The 16,437-nt window shown below is 36.1% G+C and overlaps 1 protein-coding gene across 10 annotated transcripts in view; it reads right to left on the bottom strand.

Moving 5' to 3' along the window:
- The window catches only part of NAALADL2 (N-acetylated alpha-linked acidic dipeptidase like 2), a 1,532,395-nt gene that overhangs the window by 50,719 nt on the left and 1,465,239 nt on the right, over positions 1-16,437 (bottom strand). For all 10 annotated transcript variants that reach the window (XM_081235898.1, XM_081235896.1, XM_081235895.1 and 7 more), the window contains one exon: positions 8,252-8,450. In XM_081235898.1, the coding sequence (XP_081092024.1) occupies positions 8,252-8,450 (199 nt within the window). The remainder of the gene's footprint in view (positions 1-8,251; positions 8,451-16,437) is intronic.

Genomic DNA, 16,437 nt, shown 5'->3' with positions numbered 1-16,437 from the left:
ACTTGTTAGAAATTTTTCTCATATGTAATTAAGATTTGTATTCCGATGTTTCAAGTCTTTAGTCTTAGTTGTAGCTTTGGTCATACACTATATGTGTAGTCCAGGGTGTTATTTGTGTGTGTGTGTGTGTGTGTGTATTATACATATAACCGATGTGGTACAAAAGCACCTTTTTGAAGAGAGTTCTGCACCAAATAGTTTCCTTACCTTACTCTTTCTCCAACACCTCTTTGTCTCACACCATGATAAACCCTGAACTAGATATATATATATATAATATATATGCCTAGTGTGTGTGTGTGTGTACACATACATATATCCAAAAAATACATATATATATATACACACACACATGTGTTTTTATTGAATGTTATACACATACACATATGTGCATCTGTTACACAAAGAGGTGTATGTTTTTATCTTTTGTGCTTTATACAAAAATCAAATAAAACATTTAAAACAGGCGATTCAAACAAGATGGCAGAGTAGAAGGACGTGAGCTCACCTGTTCTCAGGGAAACACCAAAATCACCACTAACTGATGAACAACCATTGAAAAAAACCACTGGAACCTACCAAAAAAGATACTGAACATCCAAATACAAAGAAGAAGTCACAACAAGATGGTAGGAGGGGTTCAATCACAATAAAATCAAATCCCATACCCCCCAGGTGGGTGACCTGCAAAATAGAAATAAATATATCAAAGACATTCTACCACAGGAGTGAAAGTTCTGAGCCCCATGTCAGGTTTCTCAGCCTAGGGGTCTGACAATGGGAGGAGGAACCTCCAGAGAATCTGGCTTTGAAGGCCAACAGGGTTTGATTGCAAGAATTCCATAGGACTGGGAGAAATAGAAACTCCACTCTTGGAGGGTGCATGCAGAGTCCTGTGCATACCCAGATCCAGGAAAAAAAAAAAAAAAAAAAAACAGTGACCACATAAGAACCTGGGTCAGACCTACCTGCTAGTATTAGAGGGTTTCCTGTGGATGTGGGGGGCAGCTGTGATTTACTGCAGGGACAAGGACATTGGCAGCAGCAGTTCTGGGTAGTACACATTGGCATGAGCCCTTTTGGAAGCCTACATTTTCTCACCAAGACTTGGTCCCACACAACAGCCTGTAAGCTCCAGTGCTAGGACACCTCAGGCCAAACAACCAACAGGGCAGGAAAACAGCCCCACTCATCAGCAGACAGGCTGCTTAAAGTCTTCCTGAACAAACAACCAGCTGCCTGCTAAACATGCCCCTTGACACAGTCCCTGGCCATGAGGGAAAAGAACCAGCTACAACCAGCAGTGAGCAGGAACCACTCCCTCCAAGCAGGAAGCCTGCACAAGCCTCTTAGACAGACTCATCCACCAGGGGGCACACAGCAGAAGCAACAACTACAACCTGGCAGCCTGTGGAAGAGAAATCACAATCACACAGAAAGTTAGACAAAATGAGATGGCAGAGAAATATCTCCCAGATAAAGCAACAAGACAAAACCCCAGAAGAACAATGAAGTGAAGTGGAGATAGGCAATCTATCCCAAAAGAATTCAGTGTAATGATAGTAAAGATGATCCAAGATCTCAAAAAAAGAATGGAGGCATGGATCAAGAAGATACAAGAGAGGTTTAACAAAAACCTAGAATAACTAAATAACAAACAAACAGAGATGAGCTATATAATAATTGAAATGAAAAATACACTGGAAGGAATCAATAGCAGAATAACTGAGGCAGCAGAATGCAAAAGTGAGCTGGAAGACAGAATGGTGGAAATCACTGCCTCAGAACAGAATAAAGAAAAAAGAATGAAAAGAAATGAAGACGTCCTAAAAGACCTCTGGGATGACATTAAATGCAAGAACATTCGCATTATAGAGGTCCCAGAAGGAGAAAAGAGAGAGAAAGGAACTGAGAAAATACTTGAAGAGGTAACAGTTAAAAACTTCCCTAACGTGGGAAAGAAAACAGTCAGTCACCCAAGTCCAGGAAGCCCAGGGAGTCCCAGGCAGGATAAACCCAAGGAGGAACACACCAAGACATCTAGTAATCAAACTGACAAAATTTAAAGACAAAGAAAAAATATTAAAAGCAACAAGGGAAAACAACAAATAACATACAAGTGAATTCCCAAAAGATTATCAGCAGATTTCTCAGCAGAAACTCCACAGGCAAGCAGGGAGAGGCATGATATATTTAAAGTAATGAAAGGGAAGAAGCTACAACCAAGAATACTCTACCCAGCAAGGCACTCATTCAGTTTTGACAACAAAATCAAAAGAAAGATTAACAGATAAGCAAGAGCTAAGAGAATTCAGCACCAAGAGACCAGCTTTGCAACAAATGCTAAAAGAATTTCTCTAAGCAGAAAAGAAAAGACCATAATTAGAAACAGACAATTACAAATGGAAAAGCTCACCAGTAAAGGCAAGAACACAGTAAAGGTAGGAAATCATCTACACACATATATATCAAAACAAGCAGTTGTGTGAAGAGGAGAGCACAAATGCTGGACATTGAAATTCATTTGAAATGAAAAGAACAGCAACTTAAAACAATCCTGTTTATATATAGACTTCTATATCAAAACCTTCTGGTAACTGCAAACCAAAAATCTACAATAGATATACACACACAAAAGAAAAAGGAATCCAAACACAACACTAAAGTTAGGCATCAAATCACAAGAGAAGACAACAAAAAACACCTACAAAATCATATCCAAAACAATTAACAAAATATCAGTAAGAACATACATATCAATAACTACCTTAAACATAAGCAGATCAAATGCCCCAACCCAAAGACATAGACTAGCTGAATGGATACAAAAATAAGACCCATGTATATGTTGTCTATAAGAGACCCATTTGAGATCTAGGGACACATACAGACTGAAAGTGAGGTGATGTAAAATTATTCAGTGCAAATAGAAACCAAAAGAGAGCTGGAATAGCAATGCTCATATCAGAAAAAACAGGCTTTAAAATAAACTGTTAAAGACACAAAGAAGGACACTAGGACACTACATAACGATCAAGGGATCAATCCAAGAAAAAGGTATAACAATTTAAAATATATATGCACACAACATTGGAGCATATCAATATGTAAGGAAAACACTAAGAGCCATAAAAGGAGAAACTGACAGTAACACAATAATGGACTTTAATACCCCACTTTCATCAGTGGACAGATCATCCAGACAGAAAATCAATAAGGAAACACAGGCACTGAATGACACATTATACCAATTGGAGTTAATTGGTATTTATAGAGCATTCCATCCAAAAGCAGCAGAGTACACATTCTTCTCAAATGCACATGGAACATTCTCCAGGACTGATCAAGAGCTGGCCCACAAAGCAAGCCTGAGTAAATTTAAGAAAATTGAATCATGTGAAGCATCTTTTCGAATCACAAAACTATGAGATTAGAAAGCAACTACCAGAAAATAACTGTAAAAACCAAAAACATGTGGAGGCTAAACAATATGTTATTAAACAATCAATGGATCACTGAAGAAATCAGAGGAAATCAAAAAATACCTAGAGACAAATGAAAATGAAAGCACGATGATCCAAAACCTAAGGGTCGCAGAAACAGCAGTTCTAAGAGGGAAGTTTATAGCAATACAATCTTACCTCAGGAAATAAGAAAAATCTCAAATAAACCACCAAACTAACTTTACACCTAAAGCATCTAGAAAAGAAGAACAAACAAAACCCAAAGTTAGTAGAAGGAAAGAAATCATAAAGATCAGAGCCAAAATGAATGCAATAGAGACAAAGAAAACAATAGAAAAGATCAATGAAACTAAAAGCTGGTTCTTTGAAGAGACAAACAAAATCAACCTTTAGCCGGACTCATCAAGAAAAAAAGGGAGATGATTCAAATCAATAAAATTAGAAATGAACAAGGAGTTACAACAGACAGCATAGAAATACAAAGGCTCTCATGGAGAGACTACCACAAGCAACTCTATGCCAATAAAATGGACACCCTGGAAGAAATGGACAAATTCCTAGAAAGGTGCAATCTCCCAAGACTGAACCAGGAAGAAATAGAAAATATGAACAGAGCAATCACAAGTAATGAAATTGAAACTGCGATGAAAAAACTCCCAGCAAACAAAAGTCCAGAACTAGATGGCTTCACAGCCAAATTTTATCAAACATTGAAGAAGAGTTAACATCTATCCTTCTGAAACTATTCCAAAAAATCACAGAGGAAGGAACACTCCCAAACTCATTCTACGAGGCCACCATCACCCTGATATCAAAATCAGAAAAAGATACCACAAAAAAGACAATTACAGGCCAATATCACTGATGAACATAGACATAAAAATTCTCAACAAATACTAGCAAACCAAATCCAACAATACATTGAAAGGATCACACTCCATGATCAAGTGGGATTTATCCCAGGGATGCAAGCCTTTTTCAATATATGTAAATCAATCAGTGTGATACACCACATCAAAAAATGGAAGAATAAAAATAATATGATCATCTCAGTAGATGCAGAAAAAGCTTTTGACAAAATCGAACACCCATTTATGATAAAAACTCTCCAGAAGGTGGGCATAGAGGGAACCTACCTCAACATAATAAAGGCCATGTATGACAAACCTATAGCCAACATCATAGTAAATATTGAAAAGCTGCAAGCATTTCCTCTAAGATCAGGAACAAGACACAGATGCCCACTCTTGCAACGTTTATTCAATATAGTTTTGGAAGTCCTAGCCACAGAAATCAGAGAAGAGAAAGAAATAAAGGGAATCCAAACTGGAAAAGAAGAAGTAAAAGTGTCACCTTTTGCAGTTGATGTGATATTATACAGAGACAATTCTAAAGATGCTACCAGAAAACTGCTAGAACTCATCAATGAATTTGATAAAGTTGCTGGAGGCAAAATAAATACACAGAAATCTCTTACATTCCTATACACTAAGAACAAAAGATCATAAGGAGAAATTAAAGAAACAATCCCCTTTACCATCACATCCAAAAGAATAAAATACCTAGGAATAAACCTACCTGAAGATGCAAAATACCTATACTGCAAAAACTATAAAACGCTAATGAAAGAAATCAAAGATGACACAAACAGATGGAAAGATGTACTATGTTCTTGGACTGGAAGAATCAATATTGTCAAAATGACTATACTACCCGAGGCAATCTACAGATTCAATGCAATCCCTATCAAATTACCAATGACAATTTTCACAGAACTAGAACAAGAAAATCTTAAAATTTGTATGGAGACACAAATGATCCTGAATAGCAAAGCAATCTTGAGAAAGAAAAATGGATCAAGAGTAATCATGCTCCCTGTCTTCAGACTATACTACAAAGCTACAGTCATCAAAATAGTATGGTACTGGCACCAAAACAGAAATATAGATTAATGGAATAGGATTGAAATCCCAGAAATAAACTTAGGATCTATGGTCAATCTATGACAAATGAGGCAAGACTATACAATGGAGAAACAACAATTTCTTTAATAAATGGTGCTTGGAGAACTGGACAGCTAAATGTAAAAAAAAAAAGAGAGAATGAAATTAGAACATTCTTTAACACCATACACAAAAATAAATTCAAAATGGTTTAAAGACCTAAATATAAGACCATATACTATAAAACTCTTACAGGAAAACATAGAACACTCTCTGACACAGTAGTATCTTTTTTCTATCTGTCTTCCAAAGTAATGGAAACAAAACCAAAAATAAACAAATGGGACCTTTTTAAACTCAAAAATTTTTGCACAGCAAGGGAAACCATAAATAGAACAAAAGACAACCCACAGAAAGGGAGAAAATATTTGCAGACGATGCAACTGATAAGGGATTAATCTCCAAAATTTACAAACAGCTCATGCAGCTCAATATCAGAAAAACAAAGAAGCCAGTAAAAAAATGGGCAGAACACCCAAATAGACATTTCTCCAAAGAAGACATTCAGGTGGGCAAGAAGCAAGATGTGAAAAGATGCTCAATGTCACTAAATATTTGAGAAATGCAAATCAAAACAACAATGATATATCACCTCACATCAGTCAGAATGGCCATCATCAAAAAGCCTACATAAAATAAATGCTGGAGTGGGTGTGGAGAAAAGGGAACCCTCCTACGCTGTTGGTAGAAATGTAATTTGGTACAGCCACTATAGAGAACAGTATGGAGGCTCCTTAAGAAACTAAAAACAGAACCAGAATACAATCCAACAATCCAACTGCTGAGTATATATCTGAAGAAAACTATGGTTTGAAAGGATACATGCACCCCATGTTCATTGCATCACTGTTTACAATAACCAAGACATGGAAGCAACTTAAATGTCTATCGCCAGAGGAATGGATGAAGAAGATGTGGTACATATATACAATGGAATATTACTCATCCATTAAAGAGAATGAAATAATGACATTTGGAGCAACATGGATGGACCTGGAGATTATCATACTAAGTGAAATACGACAGAGAAAGACAAATATCATATGATATCGCTTATATGCAGACTCTAAAAAAATGATACAAATGTACTGATTTACAAAACAAACAGACTTACAGACTTAGAGAACAAACTTATGGTTGCTTGGGTGAAGGGTCAGGGGGAGGGATAGATGGTTGTTTTGGATTGACATGTACACACTGCCACATTTAAAATAGATAACCAACAAGGGCATAATGTATAGCACAGGGAATGCTGCTCATTACTCTGTAATAACCTAAATTGGTAAAGAACTTGAAAAAGAATAGATACATGTATATGTATAACTGAATCACTTTGCTGTACACCTGAAACTAACACAACATTGTTAATCAACTATACCCCAACGTAAAATAAAAAATTTTTTTTAAAGAAACAGAATAAATATTTTTAGTAGAGTGAGAGATAGGACATTCACTGAAGTCTGCTTTATAATTTTGGCCAGTCATTTAGCCTTTCTGATACCAGTTTCTCCATCTATAAGATGGGGACACTAAGAGTACCTAATCCATTGGCTGTTTTGCCAGGATTAAATTAATTAATGCGTGGAGAGTCTTTAACATAGTGCCTGAGACATATTTAGTGGTCAATAAATGTTACTTATTAAAAAACAAAAACAAAAACATTTAAAACATGTTATCTTTTAAACTCCATTTTCCCTCTTTGTTTAATTTCTACTATTTCTGGAACCTCAAAAACAAGGACACATTTGTATCATCCTCTAAGAGCCTAAGTTGAATCCCTGTTCTATGTGGAAATTGTTTCATTAAAATATCTGTTAAAATTGTTTAAATGTTTTCAGAAATCACTCTATTGTGACCCTCTAACCAAATATGTCTAATCCCCTGGTTGTTTCAAGATCCCTGTGAATTGCACACTCTCCTGAATATTAAACATACTTAACTCCCTCTTAAAATGTAGTTTCTAGAATTAAACACAATGCTCTAGAAGTGGACTTACTAGGACAGAATAATATAGACTTATCTCCTGATTCATTCAAGAAAGCATATTTCTCACAGTACAACCTATAAATCCATTTGGTTTTTCAGTAGCTATAACACATTTGATTTATATTGACTTTAACTGTAAAAAAAATCTTAGTCATTTTGTATATGATACTGCTAATCCATTATCATATAGATATAAATTATATCTACAGATAATATCAATATTTACAGGTATAAAGAAAAATAAAGTTTTCTTTATTCTCTATTTATGCAGTTGAACTTTGCTTTGGGGGAGGAGAATGCTCCTCAAATTGCAGATATAGGACTTCCCTGGTGGCACAGTGGTTAAGAATTCACCTGCCAATGCAGGGACACGGGTTCGAGACCTGGTCGGGGAAGATCCCACATGCCTTGGAGCAACTAAGCCTGTACACCACAGCTACTGAGCCTGTGCTCTAGAGCCCACAAGCCACAACTACTGAGCCCGCATGCCACAACTACTGAAGCCCACAAACCTAGAGCCCATACTCCGCAGCAAGAGAGGCCAAAGCAAGGAGAAGCCTGCACAACACAATGAAGAGTAGCCCCTGCTTGCCACAACTAAGTAAAGCCTGTGTGCAGCGATGAAGACCCAATGCCACCAAAAATAAATAAATAAATAAGTTTTAAAAATTGTAGATATAATAATTTCTTCGCATTAAAAAAATAGTGTCATGTTCACAGAAGGTACATATTCTGAACATTAAACACAAATATTTCATTGAGAGGCATAAAAATACAAATTTTGAGCACAGATCCTACCTGTAAAACCCTGGGGGTGCGCGTTGCACCAGGAAGCTCTTCTCCATGTCTTGGAGAACCTCATTCAGCATCCGCAAACGGATGGGAGCTCTTTCCTTGGGGTCATTAGCAGGACGCATCTCATCTGATTGAAAGAGTTCAGTGCTCTCCCGCAGGCGTGAGGCCAGGGCTAGCAGTTGAGGCGTGTTGGGTTGATTACCTGGTAAAGATAAATGGGCCAATCTCAGAAGAAAGAAGAATCTCAAGGGCACAAAGTAAACATTTTATAATCATGATGTCAAAAGGAAGATTCACCATCAATTCTACTTTTATAATCCTTCCACCAAAAATATTCTGGCTAAATATATTCTACTAAAAGTATTAAATTTATTTACTACTACTACTAATTACTGCTAATAATAATAATACCAGTAAATAGGAACTGAGTGTTGAGAGACTGCAATGTTCCCAGCACTGTCAAGCCCTTCACATAATTATCATATTTAATATTCACTCAACCCTGTATTGGCATGTCCACTTCATAGAAGCTGAGAATTAATTAAGGTAAGCAAACTGCCACTGATCATCAAGCAAGTAAATGACAGGTAAGAATTAGAAGCCTTATCTTTCTGACTCAAAACTTCATGCTCTTAATGGAGTATCCTGTATTTCAGGAAAAAAAAATTGTAAAATGAATTGTTATCTTCCCTTCTGAGAACATGAGATATGTTACCCTATATTGTTATGGGTCTACTGGGCTGTTTTTACTTTGCTAGAGTGTTCTTGTAATTTGAAGTTGAAATATACATTTGATTTGAAAATACACTAAAAACTATCCTATGTAATGTTTGTATTGTTTTGTTTTCCTTTTGAGATGATTTTTGTTTGTTTGTTTTTTCCTTTTGCTTATGTAACTTACTGTAAGTCATTCTGATATGAATGGTGGTAGCAAAAGGATCACAGGATGTTCCTTTGACTAAGAGAAAGGCTGCTTTTTCTTCTTCTTTTTTTTTTTTTTTTGTGGTACACGGACCTCTCACTGCTGTGGCATCTCCCGCTGCAGAGCACAGGCTCTGGACATGCAGGCCCAGCGGCCATGGCCCACGGGCCCAGCCGCTCCACAGCATGTGGGATCCTCCCGGACCGGGGCACGAACCTGTGTCCCCTGCATCGGCAGGTGGACTCTCAACCACTGTGCCACCAGGGAAGCCCAAGGCTGCATTTTATATTAATTACAGCCACCAGATCCTGGAGCCAGATAACTTGAGTTTAAATCCCTGCTCTACCACTTAGTAGCTGTGTGATGTTGGGCAAGTTACTGAGCCTTAGTGTCCTTATCTGTGAAATGAACATAATAATAGCACCTGCTTTATAAATTTGTTAATGAGAGTTAAATGATTAATCATTGTAAAGGACTCCCCTACAGTTAGGCAGTTCCTAGCTGATGTTTAAACTTAATACTTTGTTTAAAAAGCATTCTTTCATCATATCACGAGGGGCCCTTCCATCATCAACTTCTTCCAGATAGCTGCACCATTAGATGCAGTCTTTGGATGAGGCGACAGTCAGTGGTGTCATTCTCAGACTAGGTACAACTGACTCCAACAAGGTCAGCACTGCACTAGGGAGGATTACTTCAAGTCAAGGTAATGAGATGCACATGGAGCTGGTAAATCTCAACTGGAAATCCTGAGAACATGGCATTAAGATAAATAGGTGGAGGATTGAAAAGAGGCCTTATGGGACCTTCACTTAGGAAAGATTCAGCACAAGGGAAACAAAGTAACTGTTTCTTTAAATGAAGTCTAAGGGTAAGGGTCACCAACTGACAAAACACCTGGTCTTTGTGAAAATACAGATTCCCAGACATGCTGAATTTCCCTAGGGTCCAGGAATCACAATTTCAACATGCTACTCAGATTATTCCTTACATCTTAAAGTTTAAGAAGCACTGTAGAGAGGTTGTGTGCTAAGAAAATGAAAACTAGTTTAGAACTATAACTACGGTATAAAATATGTCTGTCATATAATTACTAACCTTTCATATAGTGATCTTTATTTTCTCTCACCTTCATTTGATGGGCATGATTTTATATGTCAGTTTCATTATATCCCAGCATAGTTCTGACACTCAATAATTGTTTACTGTTTGTTTACTGAATAAACAAAGTAGATTCAATAACATGTTTTTAGAAAAATACAATAAAAAATGAAAACTATGTAAAGAAATAAATGGTTTTTATTAGGGCTACAAAGAGCCTTCTTTGTAGCGCTCTGTTCACTGAAATTAACAAAATGAATAAAATCAATTGTAGGAGTTCACAGGGTTTTGGTATTTTGATGTTTTCATTCGTAATCCTGTTTGATTTCACAACAAAACTTGAGTGTACAAGAAGCAATATTTCTGCTCATTGAGAAAATCTAGCCTCTTAAATGATAATAATAATGACGTTTTATGAAAATATGGTTTATCTTATTATGGTTAACCAAATTTACTAGATGGAAAACTTACAGAAAATATATTTTTGCACGAGGAAAGAATAAGATGGGTAAGGCACATTTGGATGACACTAGAATTGAATGAATGAACAACGGAAAAAGCAAGTTCAACATCCTTAAAAGTCTTCCATTTAAAAAAGAAAAATCTCTTCAGATCTAACATACACTACAAAATTGAAGACATTACCACTAAATTAAGTGAGACAAATTGTACCATTTACCTTATTTAGCTTTAAATGAATTTATCTTTCATGGTGGTGTGGGTGGACAAAATTGACAGCTTTAGGAACTGGCTGGTTCCAGAAAGGATCCTGATAATGGAAACCTGCCACCACAGCATACCCTATGCATTACTTCAAGGATATGAGGTTACAGATTGAAAAGTAGCTTTACTTCCAATGTTCACACAATCATTTTGATATATAACTGATGTTCCAAAGATTCCTAATAGCCATTTCCATGACCCAAATGATTGTCCCTTTGTGATCCTTAGGATAACTACTAGAATGTCAGCTCTGTGAAGGAAGAGATTTTTGTTTGTTTCATTCACCACCATTTCCCCAGCACATAAAACTATGCCTGGCAAATCATTTACTGAGTGAATGTGTGAATTATGTACTGTGATCATAGCATCATAGAATCTGCAATATTTTTAGCCTTATCTCTCCTTTCCTTGACTGAAAAGAACCCCATAAGATTAGAAAATATGTTTTCTCTTTTTATCTCCATATCCTAGCACAATACCTGATATATAGTAGCCATTTACTAAATATCTTATCAAGTAAAGTTGAATTATAAAATAATGTCTTTTTGAGATACATTATTATATTAAATTACACCTAAAAAATCACTCAGGGAGATGTTTAGTGCATGATGAGCATCAACAAATGTTATTTCCTTTACTGTCTTGCTAAATATCAATACTAGTTGCAGTCAAAAGTAAAAAAAAAAAATTAAAAGAAGGTATTTTAGGGTAATGATAGGTTAGATTAAACTAAACTGAATTAAAATATGTTCTACCAATAACACTTCCCTCAAACTAAGAATATGTAAAATATCATTTAAGGCACAGTGAATGTCAGAAAACAGAGAACTAATTGAGGCTCTTAACAGTTCAGTTTTACTGAATAAAAAGTCCATTTGACCAAAGAACATCAACTGGGAGATAGAGATTTCTCTCAAAGAGGGTAAATACAATTATCTTGAAGTTATACATAGTACATGGATTCTAAAGACCAAGGACTTGTTTTCCAAAACCATAAGAGCCTGGTTTACTTAATCCTTATCAATGTGGACTTGAACAGAGTACTTAATACTGATGTTCTGTAGCTTCCTTGGGGAAAATGGTCATTTTACTTTCTAAGCATTTAAATCACTATATAAACTCAAGTTACCATTATCAGAGCACATAAACTAAACACAAATTAGTACCAACTCATTTGCTAAAGGCATGCACAAAATACTGTAACGGCTTTACTAATGATTTTATTCTCAGAGACATTATTTCTTATCACTTCCCCCAAATAATGGCCCCCCACAACTGTATCACACTTCTCCCCATATACACTTTAATAAAGATTCCCAATTTTATTTTGCAGTGCCTGTGAATCTGGAGGCAGTTTTTCTTTCCATGTGCTGGCATCTCAAACCTCTGAAGAACAAGTAAAGGGATAATATAAAGGGTAAAAGAACTAGGGAACGAACAAGATGATGGAATAGTAGGATGTGCAGTGCACCTTCTCCCACAAATACATCAAAAATACATCTACATGTGGAACAATTCTAACAGAATATCTACAGAATGCTGACAGAAGACCTCAGACTGTTGAAAGATCAAGAAAATTTCCATGTAACTGGGTGGGAAAAAAGAAAAAAAAGAAAGTGAGAAAGGAATTGGGTCAGGATTTGAGCCCTTGGGAGGGAGGTGTGAAAGAGGAAAGGTCTCTGCACTAGAGGAAGCTTCCTCATTGGGAGGGACATCAGCCGGAATCAATTATCAAGGGGTCAATCCAAGAAGATATAACAATAGTAAATATGCACCCAACATAGGAGCACCTCAATACATAAGGAAAATAGTAACAACCATAAAAGGGGAAATCAACAGTAACACAATCACAGTAGGAGAATTTAACACCTCACTTTCGCCAATGGACAGATAATCCAAAATGAAAACAAATAAGGAAACACAAGCTTTAAATGATACATAAAACAAGATGGACTTAATTGATATTTATAGGACATTCCATCCAAAAACAACAGAATACACATTCTTCTCAAGTGCTCATGGAACATTCTCCAAGATAGATCATATTTTGGGTCACAAATCAAGCCTTGGTAAATTTAAGAAATTTGAAACCATATCAAATATCTTTTCCAACCACAATGCTATGAGACTACATATCATTTACAGGAAAAAATCTGTAAGGAATACAAACATATGGAGGCTAAACCACACACTAATAACCAAGAGATCACTGAAGTATTCAAAGGGGAAATCAAAAAATGCCTAGAAACAAATGAAAACACGATGTCCCCAAACCATGGGTTGCAGCAAAAGCAGTTCTAAGAGGTAAGTTTATAACAATACAACCCTACCTTAAAAAACAAGAAACATCTGAAATAAACAACCTAACCTTACACGTAAAGGATTTAGAGAAAGAAGAACCAAAAAAAAAAAAAAAAGCGAAGTTAGCAGAAGGAAAGAAATCATAAAGATCAGAGCAGAAATAAATGAAAAAGAAATGAAGGAAACAATAGCTATGATGAATAAAACTAAAAGCTTGTTCTTTGAGAAAATAAAAAAAATTGATAAACCATTAGCCAGACTTATCAAGAAAAAAAGGGAGAAGACTCAAATCAATAGAGTTAGAAATGAAAAAAGAGAAGTAACAACTGACACTGCAGAAATACAAAGGATCATGAGAGATTACTACAAGCAACTACATGCCAATAAAATGGACAACCTGGAAGAAATGGACAAATTCTTAGAAATACACAACATTCTGAGACTGAACCAGGAAGAAACAGAAAATATGAACAGGCCAATCACAAGCACTGAAATTGAAACTGTGATTAAAAATCTTCCAACAAACAAAAGCTCAGGACCAGATGGCTTCACAGACGAATTCTATCAAACATTTAGAGAAGAAATAACACCTTTCCTTCTCAAACTCTTCCAAAATGTAGCAGAGGGAGGAACACTCCCAAAATCATTCTATGAGGCCACCATCACGCTAATACCAAAACCAGACAAAGATGTGACAAAGAAAGAAAACTACAGGCCAAAATCACTGATGAACATAGATTCAAATATCCTCAACAGAATACTAGCAGACAGAATCCAACAACACGTTAAAAGGATCATACACCATGATCAAGTGGGCTTTATCCCAGGACTACAAGGATTCTTCAATATATGCAAATCAATCAGTGTGATACACCAGATTAACAAATTGAAGGAGAAAAACAATATGATCATCTTAATAGATGCAGAGAAAGCTTTTGAGAAAATTCAAAACCGATTTATGATAAAAACCCTCCAGAAAGTAGGCATAGAGGGAACTTTCCTCAACATAATAAAGGCCATATATGACAAGCCCACAGCGAACATCGTCCTCAATGGTGAAAAACTGAAAGCATTTCCAGTAAGATGAGGAAGAAGACAAGGTTGCACACTCTCACCACTATTATTCAAGATAGTTTTGGAAGTTTTAGCCACAGCAATCAGAGAAGAAAAAGAAATAAAAGGAATCCACATCAGAAAAGAAGAAGTAAAGCTGTCATTGTTTGCAGATGACATGATTCTATACATAGAGAATGCTAAATATGCTACCAGAAAATTACTAGAGCTAATCAATGAATTTGGTAACGTAGCAGGAAACAAAATTAACGCACAGAAATCTCTAGCATTCCTATACACTAATGATGAACAATCTGAAAGTGAAATTAAGAAACACTCCCATTTAGCATTGCAACAAAAAGAACAAAATATCTAGGAATAAACCTACCTAAGGAGACAAAAGACCTGTATGCAGAAAATTATAAGACACTGATGAAAGAAATTAAAGATGATACAAATAGATGGGGAGATATACCATGATCTTGGATAGGAAGAATCAGCATTGTGAAAATGGCTACAACCGAAAGCAATCTACAGATTCAATGCAATCCTTATCAAACAACCACTAGCATTTTTCACAGAAATAGAACAAAAAATTTAACAATTTGTATGGAAACACAAAAGACCCCAAATAGCTAAAGCAATGTTGAGAAAACAAACAAACAAAAACAAAAAAAAAACCACAGCTGGTGGAATCAGGGTCCCTGACTTCAGACTATGCTACAAAGCTACAGTAATCAAGACAGTATCGTACTGGCATAGAAACCAAAATATAGATCAATAGAACAGGAAAGAACGCCCAGAGATAAACCCACCCACATATGGTCACCTTATCTTTGATACAGGAGGCAAGAATATACAGTGGAGAAAAGACAGCCTCTTCAATAATGGTGCTGGGAAAATTGGACAGCTACATGGAAAAGAAGGAAATTAGAACACTCCCTAACACCATACACAAAAATAAACTCAAAATGGAATAAAGACCTAAATGTAAGGCCAGACACCATCAAACTCTTAGAGGAAAACATAGGCAGAACAGTCTATGACATAAATCACAGCAAGATCCTTTTTGACCCACCTCCTAGAGAAATGGAAATAAAAACAAAAATAAACAAGTCAGACCCAATGAAACTTAAAAGCTTTTGCATAGCAAAGAAAACCATAAACAAGATGAAAAGACAACCCTCAGAATGGGAGAAAATATTTGTAAATGAAGCAACTGATAAAGGATGTATCTGCAAAATTTACAAGCAGCTCATGCAGCTCAATATCAAAAAAAAAAAAACAAAACCCAATCCAAAAATGGGCTGAAGACCTAAATAGACATTTCTCCAAAGAAGATATACAGATTGCCAAGAGACACATGGAAGAATGCTCACCATCATTAATCATTAGAGACATACAAATCAAAACTACAATGAGATACCATCTCACACCGGTCAGAGTGACCATCATCAAAAAATCTACAAATAATAAATGCTGGAGAGGGTGTGGAGAAAAGGGAACTCTCTTGAACTATTGGTGGGAATGTAAATTGATACAGCCACTATGGAGTATGTACGTTTCTTAAAAAACTAAAAATAGCATTACCATACAACCCAGCAATCCCATTACTGGGCATATACCCTGAGAAAACTATAATTCAAAAAGAGTCATGTACCAAAATGTTCATTGCAGCTCTATTTACAATAGCCAGGACATACAAGCAACCAAAGTATCCATCAACAGATAAATGGATAAAGAAGTTTTGGCACATATATACAATGGAATATTACTCAGCCATAAAAAGGAATGAAACTGAGTTATTTGTAGTGAGGTGGATGGACATAGAGACTGTCATGCAGAGTGAAGCAAGGCAGAAAGAGAAAAACAAATACAGTATGCTAACACATATATATGGAATCTAAAAAAAAAAATAAAGGTCATGAAGAATCATGCACAAGACAGGAATAAAGGTGCAGACCTACTAGAGAATGGGCTTGAGGATACGGGGAAGGGTAAGGGTAAGCTGGGACAAAGTGAGAGAGTGGCATGGACATATGTACACTATAAAATGTAAAATAGATAGCTAGTGGGAAGCAGCTGCATA

Source organism: Mesoplodon bidens, assembly GCF_964165515.1.
Source record: "Mesoplodon bidens genome assembly, chromosome: 5".
Taxonomy (NCBI): domain Eukaryota; kingdom Metazoa; phylum Chordata; class Mammalia; order Artiodactyla; family Ziphiidae; genus Mesoplodon; species Mesoplodon bidens.
This window is presented reverse-complemented; position numbering and strand designations above follow the sequence as displayed.